At 44.9% G+C, this 26,749-nt stretch overlaps 1 protein-coding gene across 8 annotated transcripts in view; it reads right to left on the reverse strand.

The window, feature by feature from the left end:
- The window catches only part of LOC117006373 (engulfment and cell motility protein 1), a 255,865-nt gene that overhangs the window by 180,609 nt on the left and 48,507 nt on the right, over positions 1-26,749 (reverse strand). For 7 of the 8 annotated variants that reach the window (XM_033078822.2, XM_033078804.2, XM_033078787.2 and 4 more), the window contains exon 3: positions 8,277-8,421. In XM_033078822.2, the coding sequence (XP_032934713.1) occupies positions 8,277-8,354 (78 nt within the window). In that variant the 5' untranslated portion in view covers positions 8,355-8,421. Of the gene's footprint in view, positions 1-8,276; positions 8,422-26,749 lie in introns of those variants that run through there. The other variant, XM_033078840.1, reaches the window with a different exon arrangement.

Consider the following 26,749-nt stretch of genomic DNA (forward strand, 5'->3'; position numbering starts at 1 on the left):
TGGCAGACACAGTGAAATGTTTAAAGGATTTTTAAGAGCAACATTTAGTTCTCATGAGATGGTACCTAATGATATTAAGGATTTATTCAGATGTTTACTTTCAGCTTCGGAATTCGAATTGTGGGAAAGTATTTGGAAAAGATCTTTAAGAGTACTTTTGCAGGAACTACAACAAAGCCCAGAAAGTGCAAAAGATGAGGATGATAATGATATTACACAGGAACACCTAACAGGAGAAGGAGAGTACCAAAGCCCTGATAAACAGGCACGTTTATTAACTAAATTTGTTTTGGATAAGATCTCTCTAGCAGCAGAAAAAGCTTTCCATCAATTACCTACTACTGAAGTTACAGGTAGTTATGTTAATATTAAACAGTTTCCTTCAGAAAGTTTCTTGCAGTTTCTGGATCGCCTCCGTGCACAGGTGGAGAGACAAGTCTCGGACCCAAAGGTGCAGGCAGAGCTACTAAAGGAGATGGCTCAGAAAAACGCTAATGAATCATGTCGTAGGGTCATACTTAGTCTTCCCCTTGACCCACCACCTAGCTTAGCACAGATGATAGAAGCCTGCACCAGAAAAGCAGAACTGTTCAGTGCACCAGAGAGGAATCCAGGACCAGCACACTCACGATCTGCAGCAGCTATGACACCAGGACCAAGGAAGCAACCGGTACCACCACAGCAGCTGCAGCACATCACCTGCTTCCAGTGCAAGAAAACTGGACACTATGCAAGGGATTGCCCACACAGCCAGAAACAGAAGAAAACCAACAAACAAAAAAACTAGGTGTACAGCGCGTGCCCGCCATAAATACCATAACGCGCAAAGATATAAATACTGCGGGTTCCACACGGGAAAAAACCTCTCTCTTTAAAACTAAAGGGGAGGACGGGACAAATGGTGTGGGGATTAATGATAGCATTAATGTTAAATATTCAATTGGCAAGGGTTGGACGCCTTTTGGTCGTCTCAATCTTAAGACCACTAAAGGTGTTTGTTTTATGTCAACAGAGTGGACAACAATTACAGTGGATCTGTCTAGCACTTCACTGGACCTGACGCTGTTGCATTTGGAACTGCGCTGTGAGTATTTAGTTATGGGGGACACAGCACACACACCCTTGGAGATGGAATTACTTCCATTATCCAAGAAGGAAAATGTCTCAGGTTTCGTTCTCTTAGTACGCTGCTCACAACCACCTTATTACCTGAATGAGGGGCAAATCCTCACCCAGGCCATTCCTGTTCCAAAGGAAATCACAACAGAAGGAAAATCACCTGAAGTCTATTGGGCAGAGGTGGTGGGTGAGGAAAAACCCTCTGTGGCATGCAATCTGACCCATGGTTCAGACCATCTCCATGTGGAGGGGGTACTGGACACAGGGGCAGATGTGACGATCATACCCGAAAGGATGTGGCCGTCACAATGGGAATTGCAACCCGTGGCAGGCAAAATCCAAGGTATAGGGGGAATCAAATTGGCAAAAATATCAAAAAGCATCGTGCAAATTGAGGGGCCGGATGGAAAAATAGCTAGTGTCCGTCCGTTTGTTACAGACTATAAGTGCCCCCTGTGGGGAAGAGATACCATGTCTCAGTGGGGAATGAAAATGGTAATCCCCAAAAGTTCTCAGGATTTTTAAAGGCGGCCACTGAGGAGCGCCCTGCCCACAAATTGACATGGTTAGATGATTCTCCAATCTGGACAGCTCAGTGGTCGATGAGTAAAGAAAAACTTAAGGCGCTGGAGGAGCTTGTAGCAGAACAATTGGCAAAAGGACACATAGAAGAAACTACAAGTCCTTGGAATTCCCCGGTATTTGTAATTAAGAAACCAGGGAAGGACAAATGGAGATTGTTACATGATCTCCGGGAAATAAACAAAATTATAGCAGACATGGGATCACTTCAACCAGGGATGCCCTCTCCAACGATGCTCCCTCAAAATTGGAAATTGGCAGTTTTAGATATTAAGGACTGTTTCTTTCAAATCCCTTTACACCCAGCAGATGCTCCACGGTTTGCCTTCTCTGTTCCTACCATCAACAGAGAAGCCCCAATGAAGCGCTACCACTGGAAAGTGCTCCCTCAAGGGATGAAGTGTAGTCCTTTCATATGCCAGTGGTATGTGGCCTCATTGCTGTCTCCAGTGCGTGCTCAGAGAAAGGAAGCTATCATCCTACATTATGTAGATGACTTGCTTGTGTGTGCCCCCGATGACTCTATACTCCAACACATGCTTGACCTAGTGGTTAAGGTTTTAACCTCTGCTGGATTTCAATTGCAGGAGGATAAAGTCCAAAGGATGCCACCTTGGAAGTACCTGGGCCTGGAAATCACTGCAAGGACCATTGTTCCTCAGAAATTGGACATTAATTGTAACCCAAAAACCTTAGCAGATCTCCATTCCTTGTGTGGGTCTTTGAATTGGGTTAGGCCCTGGCTAGGCCTCACTAATGAGGACCTAGAGCCCCTTTTCAATTTATTGAAGGGGGAGAGAGAGCTAATTTCTCCCAGGGAACTGACCCCAGAGGCAAAAGCTGCAATCGAAAAGGTACAGAAAGCTCTGGCAGAGAGGCAGGCTCATTGCTACAAGCCTGAACTGCCTTTCAAATTCATAATTCTGGGAAAACTACCACACTTACACGGTTTGATATTCCAATGGATCGAGGGGCACAGAGATTCGCTCTTAATCATAGAGTGGGTCTTCCTCTCCCACCAAAGATCCAAAACCATCACTAAGCCACAAGAACTCATAGCTCAGCTGATTCGTAAGGCAAGGATGAGACTGTATGAGCTGGCAGGTTGTGACTTCACAGGTATTCACCTTCCAGTCAAACTCTCTGAGGAGGGAAGGAACTCTCCTGAGAGGCTGACAAAGGAGATGTTCGAGCACTTGCTCCAGAGCAATGTCAGTCTCCAGTTGTCTCTGGACAGCTACAGTGGACAAATATCAGTCCATGCCCTGTCTCACAAGCTGTTTAATGAGGAATTCCACCTCATTCCTCGTGAGAAGAGGAGTCGGAGACCACTCAAAGCTCTCACAGTGTTCACAGACGCTTCTGGGGCTTCCCACAAGTCGGTGATGACTTGGAGAAATCCTCAGACTCAGCATTGGGAAGCTGATGTTGAGTTTGTGGAGGGTTCGCCTCAGGTAGCTGAACTGGCTGCAGTGGTAAGAGCTTTTGAGAAGTTCTCAGAGCCAATCAACTTGGTAACAGACTCAGCTTATGTAGCGGGAGTAGTGTCCAGGGCAGAGCAGGCAGTGCTCAAAGAGGTTGACAATGAGCAGCTTTTCAGGTTGCTGTCAAAACTAATCTATCTGATTTCTCATAGAGAACATCCGTTCTATGTGATGCATGTGAGGTCACACACCGATTTGCCAGGCGAGATCGCAGAAGGGAATCGTCAGGCAGACTCCCTTGCCACCCCAGCAGAACAAGCACGCCTCCCAGACATCTTCCAACAGGCAAAGCTGAGCCACCAGCAATACCATCAGAATGTGCCAGGTCTGATCCGTCAGTTCAAGTTAACACGGAGTCAGGCTCGAGCCATTGTGGCCACCTGTCCCAGCTGCCAGCTCCAGGCCATGCCATCGCTAAGTGCAGGGGTTAACCCCCGAGGCCTTGGCAGCTGTGAGGTGTGGCAGACAGACATCACACACATTCCCAGTTTTGGTCGCCTCAAATATGTTCATGTAAGCATTGACACATATTCAGGTGCGGTTTATGCCTCTGCCCATGCAGGAGAAAGAGCTGTGCATGCCAAACAACACCTAGTGCAAGCTTTTTCAGTATTGGGGATCCCTAAGGAAATCAAAACAGATAATGGCCCAGCGTATGTGTCCAAGGAGTTCCTGGAATTTGTCCAGCAGTGGGGAGTGGAACATAAGACAGGCATCCCCCACTCCCCCACAGGCCAAGCTGTGATTGAGCGTGCACATCAGACGCTCAAGCATGTTCTGGCTAGACAGAGCAATTCAACTGTGTGGATGTCTCCACAGCAGAAGCTGTGCAAAGCCCTGTTCACTATCAATTTCTTGAACTGTTCATTTGAAAACATGAATCCTCCTGTGGTTCGTCATTTTAACAGTGGCAAACAGTTCAAGCTGTCTGAGCATCCACCAGTTTTGATTAGGGATCCAGAAACCTGGGAAACCAAAGGTCCCTATGAGCTTGTTACCTGGGGACGTGGTTATGCGTGCATATCCACTCCCTCAGGCCCTCGGTGGATTCCCCAGAAATGGGTGAAGCCTTTTGTCCCCAAACAGTCAGCTCCAGCTGAAGAGGAAGAGAAGCAAGTCGCAGTTGCTTCGAAAAGAAGACGCCGCCGGAGAGGAGAGAGAACTGACACAGAAGACGACCTTCCGGCAGACTCAGAGACTTTTAACATGTTTTAAAATGTTTGTTTTCCTTTTAACAACCTAATACCTTTCTCTCTTCTTTTAAACAAAAAAAGGGTGAGATGTTGTAACCCAATACCCTACTGCTTTAAGAATGGTATATCCCTTTAACCCTGTAACCCCTACAAGACCAATGGATTGACCCCTGCAAAGGGATTGGCCTGAAGCCAAGGCTGACCCCTCCCCTTTCCTGACCCAGAGAAAAACCCTGAGCCCACGTGTGGGCTCGCTCTCTTTATCCCCATCTCTCGCTCTGACCACATGGAAGCCTAAGAATAAAGCAGAATACCAACTCTGGGATAAGAGCCTCTATATCTCTACTGTTCTACATGAAACAGCATCCCAGGCCAGCTCTGCAAGGTAATTGGGGAGCAGGCGAGGCAATAGGGTGCTGTTTCAAGTACCTTGAAAGATAAAAAACTTGTGTAACGCTACAGTGATGAGGTTTTGTAGGGTTTTTTTAAAATCATATTATAGTGCTGTTCATTTAAAGTGTTTTTCTTGACAGTAAGAAACCAGGCAAAATTTTTAGGATTTTCTGAATATATGTCAAATGGTGACTGAATGAGTAGATCCCACCTGGGACATAGGTACTTATGCAGAGTCTGGCCAGTGGGTAAGTAATTTCTCTTTTCTGTCTTTCTTCTTCCTCGTCCCCTTTATCATCTCTGACAGCTAACCATCTGAGGGATGAATCATCTCCACTATGGCTCTTCTACTGAATAGCTGCTTTAAAGGTAACAGATTGTGGAAAAGTTAGCACCAAGTCAATCAAAGGCAGAGCTGTATCACCCTGTTTTCAAGGTTCATTCTCACATTGCTCCCAACCTTGTAAAAGGTAAATATGACTGTTTGTGTACATGGGTAGAAAGAAGGGATCTTTCTTTCCTATCTTTCAGAAAGGGGAGGGATGAGACTCTCAAACTTCATTCCCTCATTTCTGTATATCTCTTCATCAAGAGCAGGCTGCTGTTAAGTCTTCTCCCCTTTGACTTACTTCCCCTCTTCTTCCTCCTCCTACCATAAAGTGGCTTGAGGATGCTTGTGGATAACTTGGCAGGCTGTGTTTGAGGAGTTTTACCCAGTATAATTCAGCATTGATCTTTCTTGTCTCCTTCAAATCTTACATAATAAAATTCAAAACAAGGAAAGTAAACTAGTATTACAGATAAGGTATGAGTGTTTTTTGAGAGTTACAGTAATTTCACGAATACAAGCCGCACCAATTTGACCAAAATTTTGGTGGAAACCCGGAAGTGCGGCCAATATTCGGGGGCGGCTAATATATGAACAATATTCTAAAAGCTGCCAACACGGAAGTGAGAGCCCGTGGCAGCCCCAAGCCAAGCTGGAGCCCGGCCGGCCCCGGCAGAGGTGGGAAAGCCTGGCAGAGGCGGGGCCAGCAGTGTGGGGGGCGGGCGGCAGAGCCTGAGCCAGCAGGGCGGGGCAGGGGGGGCGGCAGAGCCCGGGCCAGCAGGGCGGGGGAGCCCGGGAGAACTGGGGCTAGCAGTGCAGGGGAGCATGGCAGAAGCAGGAAGCCCGGCGGGTGGGGCTGCCTGTCAGCGGGGGAAGCCCAGCAGAATCGGGGCCAGCAGCGTGGGGGAGCCCGGCGGTGCGGGGGCCTGCAGTGCTGGCCAGGGCGAGCAAACGCGGCGGCGGTGCAGACGGGAGGGGGTGGCCGGCGAGCCTGGCGGCGGTCGCCCTGCTGGCAGGGCGAGAAAACACGGCGCGGGGCGGCCAGGGCGAGCCTGGCAGCAGCGGCAGCCCCACCGGCAGGGCGAGCAAACGCGGCAGTGGGGCGGTGCTGACAGGAGGGGGGGCCAGCGAGCCCAGCGGCGGCGGCAGCCCTGCCGGTCGGGCGAGCAAACACGGCGCGGGGCGACCGGCATGCCTGGCAGCGGCGGCGGCAGCTGCCCCGCCGGCAGGGCTAGCAAACGCGGCAGTGGGGCGGTGCTGATGGGAGAGGGGGGACAGCGAGCCCGGTGGCGGCGGCAGCCCTGCCGGCCGGGCGAGTAAACGCGGCGTGGGGCGGCCGGCATGCCTGGCAGCGGCGGCGGCGGCAGCAGCCCTGCTGGCCGGGCGAGCAAACACGGCGCGGGGCGGCCGGCGAGCCCGGCAGCGGCGGCCGCCCCACCGGCAGGGCGAGCAAACGTGGCAGCGGGGCTGTGCTGACGGGAGAGGGGGGACAGCGAGCCCAGCAGTGGTGGCAGCACCACCCGGCCAGCCCAGCCGAGCCGTGGCGATGAGCTGGGCCACCCGGCCCCGTCGGCAACCATGAGCGGGCCGAGCCTGCCTGGCCCCGCCCCAACCAGTAAACCCCGCTATGCCGCGATCCTGTTACTAATTGGCCAATTTGTGAAAGCTGCGCACGGATTCTCGCTACGAATGAAAGTGCGGCTAATATTCGGGGTGCGGCTTATCTATTGACAAAGACAGCAACATTGTCGACGCACCGGAAGTGCGGCTTATACTCCGTGCAGCTTGTATTCGTGAAACTACTGTACTTTAAGCTTTTTGTGAATTAAACCATATCACTGTCATATTATTTTACTGCTGTTTGAAAAGAGACTTTGTAATATTTTTTCAGCTTTGTCCCCACTGTGTTTGGTTTATCATGACTAACATGCATCTTTCTCTGAACAGTGTGCAGTGTCTTCCATTTGTTATATAAGAAGAAAAATGTAAAACATTCTTCAGTCCAGAAGGCAAAAGATTTCTGTGCTTACTGAAAAATTTCAGCAAATGAAAGTAGAAAAACTTGGCAGGTCAAAAAAAATCAATCTACAAAGTTTGGTTTCACTTGGAAACTCCCTTTTCCTCTAAGGGGGCTTTCAGAATGCTTAAAATCATACTGCTGTGATTCCAGCCACCCTCTAGTACCATGTTTCTTCAAATTTCGTACAGGAATTTCCCAAGCATGTGCTACAAAAGGGTTAACTACAAGTGAAACTCATTCCACTGCATGAAGAAATTACTAACTCATTTCCGTAATACATTTTCAGGGTAAATAAAATGCTCTCCTCTCCAATAGACCTTTATAATGTACTGAGTTCCCAGACACACCAGGGTCTAAAGCACATTATAAAATGCTTTTCTTCACTCTGAATACTATTTACAGAAGTAATAATTCTAACCAGGCAACATGCTGCAGGATTTCAAAATGTTAAGGGTAAGCTGTTAAATATTAAAGAGGTTGCTTTTAATATTAATATATGGGCCATAAAAACAATCTCAGAGAAGTCCAGAATATAAAACATGGCCCTTGTATAACATGTTTTGGTTTTTTTCCCCACCACATTTTCCTAAAAAGAGATTTTAATTCACAATTTTAAATTTGTTAATGTCTGTACACTGCCTCCAATCCATCCATGAGGCCATTGCTTTAGAACTAACCAGCTAAACAGAACAAGCCCTGAGATTCCTAAACAGAACAAAGATCCTCCTGCTCACAATGCACCACTACTTAAGTTCCAAAATCTGCACTTGCTGCAGCCATTCAATATGATTTTACCCCGAATGCAAAGAACTGACTAGAAATTTGAAGACTTTCCACCCAGCGGTAACAGCACTACCACAATTTTAAAGCTGAACAAACCAAGGCACAAAAGTGTTAAGTGGGTCACACAAGCATTAAATGCCTTATTCAAGCAGCTGCTCAGAAAGAAAAAGCAAATGAAGAAACCAGCTAAAGACATCAAAAAACTTAGCAGTAAGAGAGGAAGAGGGTTACACCCCTTATAAAAAACACCTTCTACCCTACATACATTCATAGAAAAATGCATATACATTGAAGTAAACATAAACGCAGAGAAAAACATGCAGAGAACTTATTTATGAACAGAGCCAGCAGAGTACAGGTGCACAGGCACTTACTTGATCTATTTCCATTAACTTGGGGAAGGCACCTGGCCATTCAATTGCCACCTTCACTATATCAGCAGGAGGGGGCATTGTGACACTTCTTCAGAACCAGTACAACTGGACACTAAATACTGCAGAGAGACTCTCTTATTCACACCTGCAGAGGGAGAGAGAAAAAAAAAAAAAAAGAAAAAAGAATATAACAGCAGTTCAGGCAGAACTCCAGCACTGCCACTTCAGTCTCCTACATTTCCCCCAGCTGGGCAGGTGGATGAAAATGTATGCGTGTATGTACATGGAGGAGCAGGAGACTGGCACATGTTACAGAAGCAAACACAGCACACAACATTCCGACACACTGCACAGTTCAACAGTCTGTTAGAAAGATGGCTGAAGCACTGAAATGTACAGTGAATAATAGGCATTCATTAGGTTTAAATGGAAAAACTATTTTTAAATATTAAATATGTTGGTGGGGAAAAAGTGACAAACTAGAGAACACTCCTGTTACAGTGTCAGTCCTGGAGTCCTGGGGAACGTGACCAAATTGGTTAATGCTGGTGCTTCAGGAGAAGAGATTGCCCAGAAAATTATGGCCAGAACACATTGTTTCTTTTAACTATAGCAATGATCTTCTGAGTGTTCACAAATAGATCACTGCACCATAGCAACCTGTATGTCAGGAAGAAGGCAGAACACACAGCAGTTTCTATATACACATACACACATGCACACACATTCTCATCCTCACCTCATGGATCCAGAGATACCCACATATAAATAATTCTTTAAGGTACATCTCACGTGAATACACAAGGATGTAGTATACATCCACAGTAATGTCATAATCAGCCACATAACATGTCATAGCTCTGCAAGAACATGACTATCAACAGGATCTCATGTCAAATAGTGTGAGTTGTGAATTTCAGGGAAAGAGGAAGAACCAAATTGCAGAACTGAAGTTATGTCTCTTCTGACTCATCAAACTTTATAACCTTTGAACAATAGCAACAAATGTTTATCAAGAGTGTGTAGTGCCTCTCTGGGCTCGCAAACAAAGCTTCAGCACTCCTCTCTCAGCTTGGTGGTGGCAGGACACCCTCTCTAGCAACAAAGCTCTGCAGTTCTCAGACACAGCAGCCCATGCGTCTTTCTGTAGATGGGGAGGTTGCTGCTTGCTTTGCCAAGCCCTCCACAACAACCATGGCATTTCCTGCTCTGCTGAGACCCAGCAAAGTGCCATCACATATCACAAAACAAGAGAAGCTGCAGAAATCCCCAGAAGTACAGTCCCACTTCTTCTTAGCAGAAAAAGAGAAGGAAGTGGTGAAAGTACGAAGACATGTTTGCACATACATCCTTTCAAAGAGCTAAGGCAAGAGAGAAGCTGTCTCAGTACACCAGACATCCAAAGACACAAAAAAATACAGTTTAAAAAACGCTTTGACCACCTTCAGTTGCTGCTTCAACTGACCTGGTCTAATGACTTTTCTTCAACTGCAGCAGAAGCCAGAGCTCAGGTTGGTCTGAACAAAATTGTGAAATCATCCCTTTATTAGGAAACGTTTTATCTTTGTCTCAGACTGTGTACTTTTATAAGTGGGAGCTCATCCAGCCTTCTGGATGTCTCCGTCTTTCCTTTTTTCTTGTGTGCCTCTGGTCTGCTCTGAAAAGGCTCAGTCCTCTGACTCTGCAAGCCCTCCTACATTCTACACAGGGCTCTCAACACATAATATAAAAGCAAAATATGAACTTTAACACTCCAGCAGCTTATTTCCAACAATGGCAGTTCTGAAGCCGACAGGATCACACATCACCACAAAGCAAGGCACAAGGCATTAAATAAGACAATGGATGGTCTATAAATAAGACTAGATTGAAGAAAGTGCCTTGAAAGCCTAAACAATGTGATTAAGAAACACTGTGATATTGTCTACATTTGGTAGATGTTACAGGAACCAGGAACAGGAATAAACACAATTAAAGCATGCTAGATTGCTGGTCATTGAGAAAACCAGACATTTACTTTTGGCTGTCTTCTACTCTGTAGAGCCTTAGCAGATGCGAAGTTCTCACAATTTCTCCCCAAAACATCAAATGCCCACCATTTGCATCTCCAGTTAGTGATACCCATGTTATGCAGTGCACGGGTTCAATCAACCAGTGGGGGAAAAAAAAAAGTATTTTTGGTCTTCTCTTTTTAACCATGTTTGAGTCAAACAGCTACTCAGAGGTGATACAACATGGGAGAGGAGAAGCGAGGTTTCTTGGCAGCAATGAGCTGTTAATCCACCTCAACAGTAAACTGAAACTGAGACCTTGCCACTTTCTGCTCCCACACTCACAGTGATGTCTTTCCCACCACCTCAACAGCGCAGTTCTTGGTACTCTCAGCCTGCCGTTGTTTTGGTATTAAACTGTCTGCAGAGCTTAAGTGGGGCTGACTCACCCAGCGCCTGACCAACAGGCTACTCCTGGCATTCCCTGGCTTGGCACCCCATCCCTGGCAGGAGGGATGCTGGAAGCCTCAGCCAGAGCCTGAGTTTACTGGCCTCAACAAAAAAAGACCAGCAGCAGTAGCTCCTGCCATACAAATTTGACTGAAGACAGCTTCAGCTGAGTAAGCCTTTATTTTCAACAGTTTTATTTTCCCCTCATGTTTCTTCTACAATCCTAATTAAAAAAAATCATCTGTAGATCACATATCTAAAGAGATAGAAGGGAGGCCTATAAAAAACATAAAATCCATCTATTGCACAAGCAAACACAGTTTCTTTTGACTGAGAAGAAGTAACTTGATTTGTGGCCCAATACCTTCCCTCCAAAGCTCACAATAAATGCTGGAGAAAAAACACTGATTCATGATCGCTGGCTTTAAGTGCAAAAGTAAAACAACATTACACAGCAATACATTTGCAGAAAACTTCCATTTTCGCATGCATATGAGGGCATTAACCCTTATTGTGCCACAGCAAGTTGTGGGCTATCTTGACTCACACAGGAAGAAAGGAAGAGTCAAGGAAAGCAGATGGTAAGTTAATCAAATTCAGCTATGAAAAACAAGCACATTCCAAAGCAAAGTGCAAGATAAGTCTGCCGCAGCACTCAGCAGATTATTTCATTGTGATTAGTTTTAACATAGGCTAGCACAAATCTCCTACATAATTATGATTATTACTATATGTATGTTTATACAGTCATAAAACACAAAGCAAAGTGACAGATATTTAACTAATACAAATGGATGTAGTCCCACTTCTCTCACCAGAAGATCAACTCAAAGAAAACAATATGGTCTGAATGCTCATATAAACTTACATGCTCAACTGCAAACTATTTTATAATTTGGGGGAAATAACTGTAACCGAAGCATGTCTACGACTTGAATATACTTTTTTCCATCAACACGATTTTGCAGAACTATGATAGTTTATCCGATTAACTATCCATTTTGCAATTTGTTTTTATTACCACATATAGTACATTTATGCATTTTCAAATCAAACTATGAAGGAGTTCCTGTGGTCTAGTAAGTCAGAGTAATAAGCATCCAAGTTGCAAATCAAAGTATGTTAAATTTAATGTAAAAGTGCATCAGCACAGATGCAAGCTCTTGATTTACCTGCCTGGCCCTGAAGATTTCATTCAGCACAAATTTCAATAAAATATATTGAATTTTCCCCTTCCACCTATGCACTGCAGGATTGTACTAGTGTATAAAATTAGTGGAAATTTTTTCTTCAAACTTGTTTTGCAATTTCATCGGCGCTTCCTACAACAATCGCAAAGTACAGTAATTTCATGACTATAAGGCGCACCGGATTATAAGGCGCACTTTCGGGTGTCGGTAAACTTCCGAACATTTGCCCATATATAAGGTGCACTGGACGATAAGGCGCACTTGATTTTTGCAGTAAGGATCCACCGCCGGATCCCCCCACACAGTTGCTGACTGCAGCCTCGCCGCACTGCGGCCCCGCGGGCCCGCCTCCACCTGGCAGATGCGGCACCACGGCCCCATGGGCCCGCCTCCACCCGGCTGCCGCAGCCCTGCCGGCTCCTCCCGCAGCTTGTGGTTCACACTTCCGGGTTGGCAAATTTCCGAACTTTGTCCATATATAAGGTGCACCGGACTATAAGGCACACTTCCAGGTTCGGGCCAAAATTTTAGTCAAAAGGGTGCGCCTTATAGTCGTGAAATTACTGTACTTTAAGCAACTTAGTTATCAGAGCACATCTCTCAATAAATAAATTCTATTTTTTAAAATTTTTATTTATTTATTATATTTATTCTCCACAGGTAGAAGAAAAATTCAAGGCTAACAGGAGCTATGTGACTTGCAGCTCTACTCATAAACGTAAACAGTCGAGAACAAGCCTAGCTTATTTCTTCTTTTATATAAGAGAGTTAATATTCAAAGAGCAAGACAGCTCATTTCATGAACAGTTCGAGTAAGAAAATTAATTATTAGAAAGTGATTGAAGGAATGCCAAGTGCACTTGAGAAATTAATAAAGCATGTGTTCCTCCTGCCTGGATAAAAGGCAGCATAAACAGCAGCTGGAGGTGGCATAGATCCTGCCACCCCCTGACACAGGTAAGGTTTTTGCACAGCATTTCTTGAAGGTGATGGGAAAGCAGGGCAGGGAGGGAAACAGTGCCAAGCAGGATGCGGTGGGTGCTGGCAGGGAGCTGAGCCCTGGTCAGGCCCAGAGTAGGAGAGACACAGCTCCCTCTGCTCAACACTTTACGTTAGGAACCACTTCTTGTCAAACCTCATCAGCTTCCTCCACTTCGCTCCTGCTGCCCCAGCAAACAGAGACTAAGTGGCAAGTTCAGTTGGAAGGTCCCTCAGGGACCAAGCCTGATTAGTGATTTTAGAAAGATAATCCAATGCTGGATTAAGAACCCCCAGGAGAATTATTTTTGGAGTTAAACTGCATGACTGAACAGCTGGGTCAAAGGAGCTGTAAACATGCGCTACCATCTCTGCAAGAAATGAAAATAGGGCTGAGAAGCCAGGCTGCTGGATGTACACTTTGTGTACATAAAAAGGCTTTCATTCTGCCTTTCCTTCTTATGCATTCAGTGCTATTCACTCCTGAACCAGATAGGAAGGAGTAAAAGGCCCAGCAGACCCATGTCAATAAAATCTGTGGATGTTTTGACACAAATGGAAGATAAAGCTGTACAGAAGCTATGAGCTATGCTCTAGTATGGGATGGAAAAAAGGCAGTGGTCTCAAAAAAGTAGGCAACCTGGGTGGGGGTCCTACCCCTCTGCAGCAGCCACCAACACTACAAGAACACCTGACTCAACTGACTTCCATAGTTCAGAGCAGTCCATCAAGTTCCAAACAGGAACATTTCTTTGATGCTGAACCCTAAGTCTGCTGATCTATAAAGCATCATTAGACCAGGAATGAAATTTTAATATTATGTTAAAATGAGCTTTGAACCCTTCGGGTTTAAATATACTACCCTTCCTCTTCAAAATAAGTGGAGACCTAGTATTAGAGGAGATTTTAGGATTGTGGGTGTCAAATGCACAGAACAGAACATTTTTTGCCACTGGTAAAGCTGCCCAGAAAAGACAGCTCATTCCCAGCATACCCATAACCTTTCTTCGAAATTTCATTCCAAGTATTTTCTCTATCCACAGTCATCTTGTTACTCTTCCTGGGAAGCATTTTATATGTTTGAGGTTTCACTATGTTTGACAGGCTAGACCACTTTAAAGTAGAGCACTCTTCAAAACTAGAGAGCAAAAAAGGCTTTAAAGGGTGCTTCAAAAGACAAGGTGGAAGAAAACACAATAGACTGGATATACTCAGAATATAAGCAAGAAGGCTGTCTGGTCTTGCTTTTAAAGCACATATTGAAGCTTATCAGAAAAATTCAGGTACTTTTTTAATATGAACTCCCCTGCTTCTTGGAAGATCATTCTTCTTGTGCTAAGAAACTTCTAGTTACATGTCTGTAACTCCTAAGAGGATAAAGAAAAACTTAGTTTTGATTATTCAAGTTTCTATTTGAAACTTTGTGGCAATTTAGTTAACTCACATATAACATCCAGTCAGACAAAGATGTTTGTTACTAAAGACATTAATATCAGAAGTTTTCAAACAAGAGACCAGGAATGTATCAAACACAAGTGTTCAAAACACAATTCCAATTTAAATAAATAAATAAATAAATAAATAAATAAATTTTTTTTTACATTTTCATTAAAAGCCTAGACAAAACCAAAACGCACCACCACAACCCCCACACCAATAGCAATCCAACAGTCAAAGATCTAAGGCTTCACCAAAAAAAGCATGATTTTTCAACCATGCTGAGTACAGTAATTTCACTATTATAAGCCGCACCATTTTGACTAAAATTTTGCTCCCAAACCAGAAGTGTGGCTTACATTCAGGAGCAGCTTATGTATGAACAAATTTTGGAAATTTCCCAACCTGGGAAGTCCGAGCCAGCAGCAGCCCCGAGCCAAGGCAGAGCCCGCCCGGCCCCAAGCGGCAGGGCAGTGACAGCGCAGTGGCAGCACTGCCTGGCCCTGGGGGGCACAGTGGCAGCACCGGCTGGGCACGCCCCTCTCCCTCTTCCCAGTAGCACTGGCCGGGCACGCCCCTCTCCCTCCTCCCGGTGGCAGAGGCCGGGCACGCCCCTCTCCCTCTTCCCGGTGGCACCAGTCGGGCAAGTCCCTCTCCCTCCTCCCAGCAGCAGCGGCCGGGCAAGCCCCTCTTCCTCTTCCTGGTGGCGCTGGCTGGGCACGCCCCTCTCCCTCCTCCTGGTGGCAGTGGCTGGGCATGCCGCTCCCCTGCCTCCCAGCAGCAGCAGTGAGCGGGGCCGGGGCCACTCCCTGGCAGCTGCCCTGAGCAGGGCCAAGACAGTAAACCCCATGATCCCGCAATTCTGTTACTAATTGGCAACTTTGTGAAAGTTGCACGAGGATCCTCGCTGTGAACGAAAGTGCGGCTTACAATCCGGTGCAGCTTATATATGGAGGAAAAACGAAACGTTGCTGACACCCCGGAAGTGCGGCTTATAATTGCAAAATTACTGTACCTGCCTAGCATAGGAAATTTAAAGACCATGGCAGGTATCTAGCACAGAAACAAAATGAAATGCTGCTCTGAATGCAAACTATTACTTAATCTACTTAACCTTTCCACAGTTTATCAGGGCTTGCCCACTTCATTTAGGGCTCTTTCTCATTATCTGGCTTGACTCCAGATGTTTCTAAACTGAGGCAAGTAGCAAAAAAATATCCCTTAAAATCCAATTAAATATAGTGTTCTTTTCCCACCTTTCAGGGTAGTCTCACATAACCTGCAAGGTAGAAAGGAAGTAATGGGGAAAACATAAAACCTCCATTTCAGCCAGTGTTCCTACTGTTCTTAAGGAGTTGAAAGTTAAAAATCAAAGTGCTCAGCATGAGAAAGTTGGAGGGCAGAAGAAATGCAAAAGGCCATTGATACTGTGAAACAACAAAATAAAGCAATGCAAAACATTACTTTACATCAAAAGCATGGAGGCAACTTTTTTTTGTTTGGGGGAGGGGGAGCAGGTAAATGGGTGGTACTTTTTAATGTTTAAACTAAGCACATTCCAAAGGAGTCCCATGAAACTGAGATTTGAATAAGTTTATTACACACTGGTTGAAAACCAGCAGTAAAGAAACAGAGAAAGCTCATCAAAAGTGCTGTGAATTTTTAATAAACTCAAGAGTAAAAAAAATATCACAGTCCTCTTTTCTACTACTAGAATGATCTGGCTATGGTACCTCATACTTTCCTGGCATTTGGATAAATCGAGGGGCAAGAAAGGACACAAAAAAAGAACACCTTCAGCAGAAGCTGGATCAAAACAAGGATAACTGGCTGTATCCCTAAGGAGATAACAGATACAAGAAGATAAGCTCAAAGATGGGGAAAACCCTAAACTTCCTGCTGGAAGGAAGATGAAGTAGCAGTATAAAAACCAAAGAGAATTTGTTACCCTATCAATGTTTATTATACATCCAGAGGAACTAACGGAACTGCTAGGAAGTTAGCAGTCAAATGGAGGAAGAGAGAGCAACAGAGATGTGTGAATGCTAAAGGAAACAACCAAGTTAACTGACAGCACAGACAGGATGTTGAAAGCTGAAACAAACAGCATCATTTTCTAATGTAATCATTCTGCATAGAAAAATCTTATAGAAAAGAGTAATACTGATATTCCATGGTGCATAAGCAGAGGCTAATGCCCATCATAAGTAAGAAAAATAGCAAAAGAAAGGGTGGATACCACTTGTGCGTCTGAGGAGGGCACAAAAATTTTGAAGACAGTAGTCTTTTGTCAGGCACTGACACTGCTCTTCAGAGATGTGCAATTTTGAGTGCCACAATATAAGAAGAATCATAAAGCTACTAGAAGCCATCCAAAGGAGGCCTGTGAAGAAGGTGAAGGATATAGAGGGGAATTCATATGAGTAACAGCTGAGGTCACTTGGCTTTCTCAGTCTGGAGGAGATCTCACTGCAATCAGCAGCTTCTTCATGAAGGAAAGTAGAAGGGCAGGCAGTGATTGCTCCTCTCTGGAGACCAGTGAGAGGACCCAAGAAAATGGCATGAAGCTGAGTCAGGGGAGGGTTAGGTCGGATATTAGGAAAAGATTTTTCACCCAGCGGGTGGTTGGGCACTGGGCACTCCCAAAGGAAGTGGTCACAGCACAAAACCTGTCTGAGTTCAAGAAGCATTTGAGCTGTGCTCTTGGGCACATGGTGTAACTCTTGGGGTGTCCTGTGCAGGGCTAGAAGGTGGACTCACTGAACCCCATTGGTCCCTTCCAACTCAGAACCTTCTATGATACTGTAAAAGATAACAAAAAAAAAGAGAAGGAAATAAACTACCTGTCAGTAATCTTGCATCAGAAAGCATCCCCATGTACAGAAGTGTTTCTATTACACATAGTGTAATCAGTGCATCAAAACATCTAACAGTCAAAATGACCCAAGTTTTTCTAACTTCCCAGCACTATGCAGTCTCTGAATCCACCCCTGCAGGCTCATAGCTCTCTGTAAGTTCACTCTCATGGTCACAAAGAATAATTTGTCCTTAACACTTGTGGATTTCCCAGTGCTGGCTCTCTGAAGGACATTCAGCAAAACCAGGCAGCATATGGAAAAAACAGCAATGGCCACTTAGTAAAAAAAATGCATGGCACAGTTAATATTAGAGATTTTGCTTATAGCTAACATTTGTGGAACAACCTGAGCTATTCTGCATTAAATAAAATGTCAAGCCTAAGCCAGAGTTTCAATGGACATCATAAAACCCACTTTGGAAACAGAAATACTAAAGAACAAGCATAGACACAAGCCACATCCCAAAACAACTACTGTGCATTTGCCCATCCTAAACACTGGTTAGCTGAGTACTGCTCAGTTGGTGTACCTGCAGGCCTGGAATCTGTGTTCCAGGAACATCCCAAGGAGACATCACTCTTCTTTTCAATACTGACACGCACCTTGGGGCAATTGTTTCTAATTCTAGATCAAGAGGAGCTTGCACACCTGAACAATCATTTCAATTATACAGTCAGGCTAACCATAAGATCACTGTAAGGTAAGATACAAGCAAAAGATACTAAAGAACACAAGAACTGAGCAAACTCCAGGTTCAAACAACCAGAACATGGATTGTATTTTGGAGAGCTCCAAGAAACCTTTCAGAAAAAATCTGACTGCAAGATATTAGCACTGCCAACACTGCTTAATCAGCCCACTTCCAGGGGAGATTTGTCCTGCACAAATCCTGGTAAAATGTATTAAATGTGACACTTAGTAACAGGAGAGCCAGCTTTTTTAACATCCCAGCAGACTATCCCTTACTCGTCTCTCTACTGCAAAACTCTCTGAGCAGCACATGACCCCATTTGAGCACATCAGCTGGACCAGGTGACTTCCAGGAATCCCTTCCAGCCTCAATCATTCTGTGATTCTCTAAGTACATTGATATATTGTCTCTAAGCACTCTTGAAGTCATAGCCTGCTTATCTGCGTTCCAGTAATGTGCCTTTTCCAAAAAGACCTGCTTTTGTAGCAGGTTGCCTTCTATGCCAAAATAAGATTTTTGCAACACACTAAAACCAGCCGCTGGTTACAACTTAAGAACAAGAATCTCTATAACTCTTCCCATCTGGCATTCAATAGCAAGATTCAAAGACTACCCCATTCAAATAGTATACCATAACCAGAGCTATAATTTTAAAGATCAAGTTGGAACTTTACTTCTGACAAGAAAGCTACCTTAAAATGTGTTTGTGTTACAGACTAATACATGACATTCGTACCTGGTATGATTTGTAGTAATTTTACTGCACTCTTTGTTCAACATTAAAATCTGCATGGCCCAGGGAAGAGGAAAGAGTGCAAAGATCACTTTTTCGTCATCAAAGATGACTTTATTAGTTTGAGTCAAACTCTAGGGAATCATGCAGTTTAAAGAGTTGAAAAGTTTACTGTCTCCCTTTTAGCTGGGACAGCAAGACAGGTAATGAGTTCACTCAGAAATTACAATCCACATGTGAACTTAAACCTCCATTGAATCTAATTTATGCTATCATGCTGGGCTATTAAAAAAAAGAGGAGGTGGAAGGGGGAGAGGACAGCCACCACTTCAGCCACTGCAGTTGAAGCTATACACAGGTGTTATTAATATCTGTTGTCTTACTATTAGAAAAAATGTGGGAACACTTTAATGAAGAAACTTGACTCATGAAAAATACCAGTAAACATGTTCACTTCATTGTTCAGAAAAAAAATCACTATCAATTAAAAAGTCACTTTCTTAGTAGTATATATGATCTGCTTCTCCAAGTATCTTCTATTTCATAAGGAACTATAATTTCAAAGGTTCTCTAAGACTTCTGAGATGACTACAGCTAATACTCTGTCAAAAGCTGATGACAGCACTTCTGTGTTTCTCCATCACCACGCTCCAGTTGAACCTCCTGCTCTAGCCTCGCTGGGAACATGTAGAGTTGGGCCAAGCATGAGCAAAACACTCACTGTTTCCAAATTGGCTAATGAACAGATTTAGTATTAACCTCCCCACAATGCATGCATCCAGACAAACAACAAGCACTGAGGAATGAACTCTGCCAGCCACATTATTCAGCAAGATGACTCGTGGCAGTTTTCTTCCTAGGAGCCAGAACATCAATTGTCACCGACGATGCCGCAATTCAATCAACTTCTATCAAAAAACCCATCCAAAATGAACCAGCACTTGCTGTGTGATGCTCTACTCTACTATCCTAAAAACAAATAAGAGTGCCTCAAATATTTAATACCAACTTGGTTCCACAGAGAAGTTATTGCCCATCATTTTACCTGCTAAGAACTTACAATTGCTAACTGCAGAACAGGGTTAACCTGGTACCAACAGGCAAAAGGACATATTTTGCTGAAAAGGATAATATTTTGCTGAATAATAGAATGCATATCTCTAACTTACTATGTAGCCAAAAAAATGGATCCTCATAACTATTTCATGTTAAAAATATTGTAATACATATACATTATCCTGAGTTACCAACCTTAGATTCTCCTGTAAAATAATTTTTTTCTGCTCCAGAAAGCTCTCTGAATGGCAAAGTCCAGTTCCACAGCAGATCTGACATCTGCATCCCCAATGTCATAGTTTTGCCTCCCTTCCCCCAGTGCCAGCACTGGCACTTGTCCAGCATACCAGTTCACAGAGATGGACTGTCTAAAATATAACCCACAAAACAAAAACAAAGACACATTTTCAGAGAGATTACCCCCTTGAATGTATTCACAACTTACCCAAGCATCAGGACCACAGCAAGCAATGTGTAAGGCCGGAGAGAAAAACAAGAATACAACCTGCTCATTTTAAACTTTTTCACCTGTGCAAAGTTCATGGCATACAGCTGAGATTCAATTCCATAGAGAAGAATGATGTAAAAGTATGAAATTACTAAGTTTATTAGAGTATGTGTTATTAATTCAATGAGCTGCTTTATGATAGTAACAGACATTAAAATATTAAAGTGTTTGGATTAAATCCAAGTACATTTTCAGTGCTCTGATGATTCCCAGAGTCTGTATCTTCACAAATACAGAGTAACACTCTTTCACCAAGTACCCTGTGAGAGAAACCATTGTCTATCCTTCTTGCTTTCAGATTTCAGTGCTCTGAAATAAAATTTTCCCATTGCACTTGGGGGTGAGGGGTGGCAAATCTATTCACATAACTGTCTACTTCAGTTTGACATGTTAGAACTGTTTCCAAATAAAGCTGTCAACTGAAGTTGACCATTCTGAACTTCCTGGAGGGCTAACACCTGGCTGCAAAATCATTTGTGTGCAAACAGCAACATGGAAACAAAGCCAAACACATAACTTTGTGGCACCTTTCGTCTGTAATTCAGTAGTAATTTAAAATCACTAGATCTCAGCTATTCAAGTTGTAACAGTGATTTAGGTATCAATCACTTTAAAAGTGAATGTACAGTAATTTCACGAATACAAGCCGCAGCAAGAAGACTAAAATTCTGGTGGAAACCCGGAAATGCGGTCAATATTCCGGTGCGGTTAATCTATGGACAAAAATGTGATATCTGCCCTTACCTAGTATCATGCTGGTCCAGTTCCGAGCCAAAACAGTCTGAAATCCATGGTTTCCCATTGTTCCGATGATGAACCAATTAGAGAACAGCTTATTGCCTGCCTGTGGATGGCGGCGTTACTGAGGGGCGGGGGTTGTTATCCGGGTGAGTTACCTCGGCAGTTCGATAAAAGTGTGTGATATTTCTCTGTACTTTTTAAAGTGTTTTCAGTCTTGTGCGGCTACGGGGCTGGCTGGGCTCGCAGGGAGAGGGCTGGGGGAGCCTCTCTCCCCGCAGGGAGAGGGATGAAGCGGGCAATCAGCTCGCAGGGAGAGGGCTGGGGGAGCCGCTCAGCCCGCAGGGAGAGGGGTAGAACGGCCACTCGGCTCGCAGGGAGAGGGCTACAACAGCCGCTCACCCCGCGGGGCTGCGAGGGCCAGAGCGGCGCTCGCCCCGCGGGCCGCGAGGGCTACAACGGCCGCTCCCCCCGCGGGGCTGCGAGGGCTACAACGGCCGCTCCTCCCGTGGGCCGCGAGGGCTACAACGGCCGCTCCCCCCGCGGGCCGCGAGGGCTACAACGGCCGCTCCCCCCGCGGGGCTGCGAGGGCTACAACGGCCGCTCCCCCCGCGGGGCTGCGAGGGCTACAATGGCCGCTCGCCCCGCGGGCCGCGAGGGCTACAACGGCCGCTCCTGTGCCAGCACAGAGATGTGGCTCCGCTCGGAGCTCAGCTGCCTGCCCGCGCGGCTGAGCGGCTGTTTAAAGGCAACGCGGATCCATTGGGAATGCTCGCAAAATGACCACACTATTGTTCCTGTCTTTTTCGGCTTGTAAATAAAGGGTGTGTCTTTTTTCACTTGGAAACAATGTTTCCGAGGTCGGCAGTAAGCCAGTAAGCCCCAGCGATCCCGCGATTGTGTTACTAAATGATGATTTTGTGAAAGTTCGCGGCGAACTAAAGTGCGGCTAATATTCTGGGTGCGGCTTATCTATTGACAAAGACATCAATGTTGCCAACACACCAGATATGCGGCTTATACTCCGTGTGGCTTGTATTCGTGAATTTACTGTAGTCCTCTCTCTGCTCTTCAGTAAAGCATTTCTACTCTGCTGCAGAGACTTATGCACAGCTTTACAGGTTTGGCAGCATGGCGACAACAGCAAGCACAGAGCCTTACCCACTCTCAATTTTACACAAAATTAAGCAATATTCACAGGTTGTACTGAAAGTACAAGATTTCCAAAAAGCTACAGTGCACATCTCTACTGAAAGAGTACTTCATTTTCTTCTCATTATGCAGTCCTCAGACAGAGGACTCACAGACAGAGCCCATCTGAAGATGCTAATTTGGAGTAATAAGTGTGATCAGGAAGAAGATGTCCAAAGCTGACAGACAACCTGCCCTGTAACAAGTAAGCAGACTCCCCATCTCTAAAGACCAGGACTTGGGTTCCATTTCCCCCTTCTCCTAAAAAGGGATTTGGCTGTTCTGTCAGAGCTGGATGTGACTTATTTCTATCTTGCCTGGAAGATACATGTAGGGCTCACAATGACATGCTTTCCCCAATATGCAGTTCCCAACTACTTACTCTTGATCTGGGCATGCAAAACCTCTTAACAGTGTACACAAGGAATGAAAAAATATGCTTCTGAAGACATTTTGAAGTTCCTTTTCACATGTTTCAATCTCCAAACTCTGGAGCAGATTCTTATAGGTCACACCACCTTCACAAGCTCTTTTGTCAGTGTGTTAAAGAATTAGATTTATTTCAGCCACATCTCTTATCTTGCTGGTCTCACTCACTCTTCCAACAATTTTGACTAGGACTGGGGAGGGGGCTGGAAAGATTACATTAACTCCAATTAAGGCACTCAAAAAAATTCTGAAGCAGAAGTGTCCATAGGTAAATCTGCTGCATCAGTGCCCAGAAAAAAGCCTAATGCTCCCATATAAACAAGTCAGAAAAACATATTCTATCATTTGCAAAACAAACCTCTTGACACACTAGAGCCCCAGATTCTTATTTGACCTTGGTGTCCTTGAGAGAAGGTAATTACTAGCAGCTAGTATGAGACAGACCACAAAAAAAAATTTAAAAACTCACCTACAAATAGACCCTATCTCTTCCAAGTTCGTTCCCCAAAGCATTAATTAAAGAGGACTGTCTACCACATGTAGCAATCACACTGTTTAGATGAACAGAGTTCTGCTTCAAAGATAAAGATACTAAACCTGGAAGCAAGAACACTTGTATTTAATTTTCTTTTATTCAAAGGCTTGGTGTGTGGTTGTGTACTTGCCCTTTGGTTCTCTGTGCCTTCAACCACCAAGTATAAAATGGAGCACCATACTTCCTCAGAGCAGTTGAGAGGCATTTAGAGGCTACAGGAGATTGTATCTAAATCATGCTGACAGCTTACCCAGAAAGGGCAGCTGCCTTATTTATTCACGTGATTGGCAGACTACTCCCACAGATCTTCCTGTATTTCACCCTTCCCAGCCCTCAAGGCCCTGAAAGTAGAGACTGGCTTATCTGTTTCTGGCAACCATCCTCAGACTCCATACAATACCTTCCATTAAAACCAGAGAGGTAAAAGTGAAGATGCAGCTTTCCAGGGTCTGCTGGAAATGGTCTGTGCTCATTCTGAGCATTTCAGAGTAGTTATCCATTACATAGGGCTTCTCACAAGGATCCCAGACATGCACCCTGAGAGGGGAAAGAAAGGAGCAAATCCTTTTCTGCCTGTATTTATTTTCCAATGTGTTTTAATTATCTTACTCTTCCAAATTAAAAGATTTAGTACCAAGACAAAATGACAAATACACTTGTAGGTGTGCTACATATTTTAAACCAAATAAACAAGGGAAACTATTTTCCCAGGCAAAAGAAAAGCATCACCATTATTTTCATATAAGCCAAGACTGAAAGAGCACAGAGACCTTGCTATAGGGATCAAGTCTGAAATCTCATTGCCATTTTTCTTTACATATAAAGCTGGTTTTCCTTATGTTAAGCATCCTCAAGGCATGCACAAATGTCTGCAGAGCAAATCAAAATGTGAATATTGTGAAACAGCTCAGCAAGCAACTACTGTTCATCTCTTTACCATGTTCTTCCTTTTACTCAGGTTTTCATCATTTAATACAAGTGACTTTGCCAAACACCGTGTGCTTTGGTTTTAGAGCCTTGGAAGTTTAAACTGTTCTCTACTCAGAAATAATTTGTCATTTGTTTCATTGGTTCGGCCATTCCCAACAACTGTCTTACTTTCAGCATGTCCATGACACAAAGTCCTGTCCTGTCACAGTTACCTCTTTCTGGACCCAAATAATCTCTAGTTTAACACAGTGGGATAAATGCATGGCTGCTAGCTACTCTACTTTCCTGCCTTTGCTTTTAGTAATTTCATTGCTGAAGTGGAAATACAGATGTCAGAAGAGACAGGCACATGACAGAAAATGCTTGCCTCTTGCTTTGAAGATACATAACGTGACAGTAAGGTTAAAAAACCCACAGCTACAAAGGATGCCAATTTTCTCAGGAACTGTTTCATCTCTAACAAGATCAAACTGAACTATTGCCAGTAAATTAAGAGCTGTTTTAACAGTTCATTTCCTAAATCTGTTACCATTTCCCCTGGTTCATTAACCAGCCTTATTTAAGAAAGAAGAATCCTATCTCAAAAGGAAGAAGGCAGCAAGGTAGCTTTGCATGCCACCAGCCAAGTTACCTATACTATTTATTGCTGCTTTCTGTTAAGAGAAACTTAACCATGCAAAAGGTTGGTAGTTTCCTCTAGCAGGTAAGAAGTAAAAAGCCTTGTTTAGCACATTTTCCTTTTGAGTTGATACACATCATGATGTATTCAGCACAGCTATTAGGCTGTGTGTGAGAAGGAAAGGTTACAGGTCTCTGCCAGTAAACTGTGGCCCTCTAAAATTTCAAGTTTCTAAGACTATATTGCATTTCTTTATAGATGATAAAGATAGTAATGATACCCCTGAAAGGTGTTTTCAAGCACTTTTAGATTAAATGTTACCTAAACCATAATTTGACCCTGATCAGCTTTTAGATTTTTTAATTACTGACTTATAACATATATATTAAAAGTCACAGGACACAAAAATTTGTATTTAAGAACTTATTTTTGCTCTTGCATAACTTTAAAGTCATGGCAGTTTTAAGACCCACTAAAGTAAAGATGGATTATACTTTAACGCGCTTTCCTTGCTTTTAGTACATAAAATTTTCACATAATCAACTCTTAGAAAGAATAGCAACTGCCAGGAGTTTTACCAGGTTCTTTTTAACAAGGATCAAGAGGGGAAATACTTGTTTATTTATTTTTAAACAGGATATTAATTCACAGAAGAAATCTAAGCATAATACATTTAGCCTAGGCTGTATAATTACAGTAATTTCACTAATACAAGCCGCAGCAATTTGACAAAAATTTTGGTGGAAACCCGGAAGTGCGGCTAATAGTCGGGGGTGGCTAATATGTGAATAATTTTCTGACATTTACAACCCCAGACATGCCAGCCAGAGTGCTGAGTCAAGCACCTGCCAGTAAAAGCCGGCATTTCGCAATTGTTACAGTGTTACCGTGTTGCCCTGGCTCCCTGCAGGCAGCACGGGGGGCAGAGAGAGAGGCGGGAGAGCTCTCTTCTTCCCTCCTCTGTCACAGCACAGGGGAGGAGGGGGGGGGGGCGCCGCCATTGCTGTTGTTCGGGGAGGACGAGGGGGGGGGGGTGGGCGGGGGATGCCGCCATTGCCGCAGCCCAGGGAGGAGGGGGGGGGGCCGCACCGTCATTGCCGCGGCCCGGGGAGGACGCGGGGGGGTCGCCGCCATTGCCGCGGCTCCAGGAGCCGACGGGAGCTCTGCGCAGCCATTGCCGCGGCCCGGGAAGGGGGGGGGAAGTGCGCGCCGCCATTGCCGTGACCCGGGGAGGGGAGGGGAAGTGCGCACCGCCATTGCCGCGGCTCGGGAGCCGACGGGAGCTCCGCGCAGCCATTGCTGTGGCCCAGGGAGGCAGGTGGAAGCGCGCGCTGCCATTGCCGCATCTCGGGGAGCCGACGGGAGCCCCGCGCAGCCATTGCCGCGGCCCGGGGAGGAGGCGGGGTGCTTTGTCCGCGCCCGCCGCCGGCGCCACGGGCGCGGGAAAGCTCCGTCCCTGCCTGCTGCCGCTGCCGTAGGAGCGGGGGAAGCTCCGTCCCTGCCTGCCACCGCGGGGCAGCGCCGACCCGGGGTGACCGAGCCCAGTGGCAGCGGCGGGTGGCCCCGAGCAGCAGCACCGGGCTGGGCCATCTGGCCCCGTCAGCGGCCCCTAGCAGGCCGAGCCTGCACAGCCTTAGCTCAGCCAGTAAACCCCGCCCTCCCGCGGTTCTGTTACTAATTGCACGCGGGTCCTCGCTGCGAACGACAGAGCGGTTTATATTCGGGTGCGGCTTATCTATGGACAAAAACCGAAATATTTGCCAATACCCAGAGATGTGGTTTATACTCAGTGTGGCTTGTATTTGTGAATTTACTGTAATCTCTCTCACCTCTGACTTCTTTTTTCTCTTTTTCTTTTCTGACTTTGTTTTATTTACCTTTATATGACCCATTCTTTAAGCCATCTTCCACTTCCTCAAAGAGATGACATTCACATAGACCAACCATTTTTTTCCAGGTGGAGATTTTGTACCAAATGCTGAACTTTCATCTCAGCCAAAGTACATCCCAAATGAGATGCAATAGACACATTTCAACCCTCACCAATATCTCTCTGCACTTTTTAGGCTTTTCAGGCATGAGGAAACAAAACCTTCACTGCCGATTTGGGAAATCCAGATGTGTACACTGATATTTCAT

This window comes from Catharus ustulatus, chromosome 1 (genome assembly GCF_009819885.2).
Source record: "Catharus ustulatus isolate bCatUst1 chromosome 1, bCatUst1.pri.v2, whole genome shotgun sequence".
NCBI lineage: Eukaryota > Metazoa > Chordata > Aves > Passeriformes > Turdidae > Catharus > Catharus ustulatus.